This window comes from Asparagus officinalis, chromosome 5, assembly GCF_001876935.1.
Source record: "Asparagus officinalis chromosome 5, Aspof.V1, whole genome shotgun sequence".
Lineage (NCBI taxonomy): Eukaryota > Viridiplantae > Streptophyta > Magnoliopsida > Asparagales > Asparagaceae > Asparagus > Asparagus officinalis.
In genome coordinates this window covers 104384262-104387539 of record NC_033798.1, presented here as the reverse complement: position 1 = coordinate 104387539, position 3278 = coordinate 104384262, and the positions used below count along the sequence as shown (strand labels likewise).

The 3278-nt window shown below is 35.5% G+C and overlaps 1 protein-coding gene across 1 annotated transcript in view; it reads right to left on the bottom strand.

The window, feature by feature from the left end:
• LOC109842293 overlaps positions 2199-3278 on the bottom strand; it is a gene marked incomplete at its 5' end in the record, with an annotated part of 5992 nt that continues 4912 nt past the window's right edge. Inside the window, one exon of the mRNA XM_020411190.1 lies at positions 2199-2910. Coding sequence (XP_020266779.1) covers positions 2712-2910 — 199 coding nt within the window. The remainder of the gene's footprint in view (positions 2911-3278) is intronic.

Here is a 3278-nt window from a genome sequence, read left to right as displayed (position 1 = left end):
GGATTCTTTAAATAAACGTGCCCTACTGTTTCAAAGGACTGGGGGGATCAGGACAGAAGGCTAAAAATAATAATCAATTTAAAGATATGAGTTGTGTATAGCACTTAGCACATGGTTATTATTATTATTATTGGGTTCATCGGACGTGTGACATTTTTGCGTATTCCACCGGTTAATTATAAGAAAACTCTGATCTTTTATTATGACTGATAAGACTTAATATCTTTTATTATTATTATTAATATTATCCTCATCGTCGTCGTCATCATTTCAAGAAATGCAATTATGTAATAAATAATGTTAGGGGCACACCCCCTAACACATCACCAACCACACCCCCTCTCCCATTGCTACAGTAAACCGGGCCCCACATGGGATTTTAAAATTTTTAAAATCCCATGTGGGGCCCGGTTTACTGTAGCGATGGGAAATAGGGTGTGGTAGGGGGTGTGCCCCTAACACCACTCTTATGTAATATAGGTGACTTTCGACAAACTAATCTAGACGTGCATAATTTCTTTTGTATTATTTTACGAGCAAAATCAATCAATGCTTACCTTAGTAAGTTTAGAAGACAAATCTTATTAGAACCATCCGTATATGGCTAAGATACTTTTAGCCTCTAGAGTTTAAGAGGAGTTTTATAAACTAATCCTGATGCGCTAGTCTATATATTGAACGTCTTTCAACCCTACATTTAAACTAGGTCGTCTAGAAATAAATCTATCTTATGAAAAGTGATGTCATATGATATTATTTTCCTCAAATGTTCCCACAAAAATTCAATTGGCATAGAGGAAATATGTTCTCAACTTAGCTTTAAGCTCGGAGACATGATATTTAATAAACCCACAAGAACACGTTTAATGGGCATAATGTATCCTAAACTATCTAACAAGATTTTCTCCCCTAAATATGCACAAGAAGTTGAGCTCCCTCGGCACATATGCTAATTAACCTATGACTCTTGTTTATTTGATAGTGTTGCTAATTATGTATTTGATAGTATTATCAACGTCATGATTATGTTTTTCTAATAAAAATATGAAAACTTATTAGAAGTTTTGTAAATCTTTCTAGCTAGTTATATGGTTGCACCATTTCTTATAATTCTTAGAAATCCTGAATTCACCGCAAATGTTGCCGACTTTTTCACCGGACTAGAATACGTAGGATCTGGATTAAAATAAAATAAAATTACCGTATCACCTCAATCAATCACAATGTGAAAACAAACCAAGTGGTAACATAGAAAACACGATGACGTTGAGAAAACAGAAGCTTCGTGAAGATGTCACGACTAATAATGAGCCAGCAAACATCAGATACAACATCACAAAAGCGGGCACCATCCTTTTGTCTGGAACATGAATCACGAGTGAGCGATGCTGGAAGAATCTTATCACTTTAATGTCGAAACCATAAATTTCATCTGGTTTAGGTGCTGACACATGTCACGCTGAAATGGAGAAGATAACAACCCAAGGGAACATAGTCACATATTATCTAGAGTAGTCTCCAAGAGCTAGTGACTTCAAGGGTTGTTTGAATGGCTGAGAAACTAAGAAAAGAAAATCAAAACATCCGGCATACTCATGTGAAGATGTTTGGTTTTCTTTTCTTGTGTTTGGTTGAGAGAAGAAAAAAAAAAAGATGTTATGCACGTAGAACCCACCAACTAGTAAGATAATAACGCTATGACTCCCAAATTTAAGGAAACACATTTCCTCCAAAAAAGTCATGAAATGGGTTTGAAAATATGAAAATGAGTCCCACAACTTATTTTCCATGAGTAATATCTCAAATTTGTGTTTCCAGGAAATGAAACAAATAGCCCCTCAGCCGACAAACTTTTCACTGTCCACCTGTAGTGATGGGACTATAACTACCATCGGAATCCATTTAAGCCTGAAGTTCAAGACTTTACACGCATAAGTTGCTCATAAATGCAATAATAATGCCCAGAGCCAGCTAGTGACTGACCACAACAATTCTGCAACACCTCTTTTTAGCGCTTGATATATCACAATTACTTCCCTGGATGGAAAAGATCACAATTTCTTAAACAACTAAAAAAGAACTGGTTATGACTCAAGCTCTCTCATATATGTAATTTCTTTTCTTGTTGTTCGGGCTTAGGCTCCTCTGCTTTTACACAAAAAGAAAAAAAAAAGAAAAACAATGAAGGAGAAGAAGAAGAAAGAATAGGTGATGGACTCATTTTTGCAAAGTGCATGCAGTTCAGTAATTTACAATAACTAACAAACAAGAAAAGATAAAATAAAAGATGACATCAATCATACAATAACTCACAGGCACTCGACAATTTCACATCAAAAGCAAATGAGACACAACTTGTAGTTGAAATAATACAAAGAATAACTTCGTGCTCTATAAAATACTAGCTCGGACATTCGAAAAGTTTAAAGATACAACAGTGTGATTTCAATGCTGTTCTTGCCTGCTGGTAGTTGTAATCTCTCCTTCACAATGTGGGCCGCGGTAAATAACTGCCATCAAAATAATTTGGATGAGTAAGACTGCAGAGCCTGGATTCACGGCTCAAGCAGAGCTTCAGATTCCGTGTTTCCTTCGTTCTCTATCATCTGGAATCCCCGCACAAATCTCATGACAAAAATGGAATTTATACTGGATGCTTCCAGCCGTTTAACAGCATAGTAGAAAACTAGGGAAGGATGATTAATTTCCACTCAAAAGTTAGAATGAGAACCGTCGGCCTTCTTTGGGATGGAAAGTTTGTCATCAAGCATGAAGGAGAGGTCAGGCATTTGTGCTAATAGCATTTCAATGTTCGAGTTAGTACTCTCATTGTTTGGAGCATAAATATTATTTTCGTGTGCTTCAGCAGCTTTCGAAACTGCACCAATTTTCTCATCCATCCCATTCATCCTAACAGTGAGAACAAAATTTAAAGGTATGAATTTTAAATTTTCAAAGAAGTTATTGATGCAAAAGAAAACTCAGATATGGGTTAAACGTTGTCGTATATGGATATAGAAATGTAAGAAACAAATATTCTCCATGAAACTAATGAAACACATAAAGGTCATTTCGTGTATAGGATTAAAATTCATAAAGCAGTGTATGCAAATAGACTATCAACTTGCCCCATTTTTAACATGTAAGCGTCTGCGATAAACTTATTTTCTATGCAATGAAAAATATAACCATCTATTTTGTAAATCCTAATGGAAGTGTATACATCTTGCACACTGAAGATTTCCAATATGCACACATGCAAAGTAGAAACGAATAGT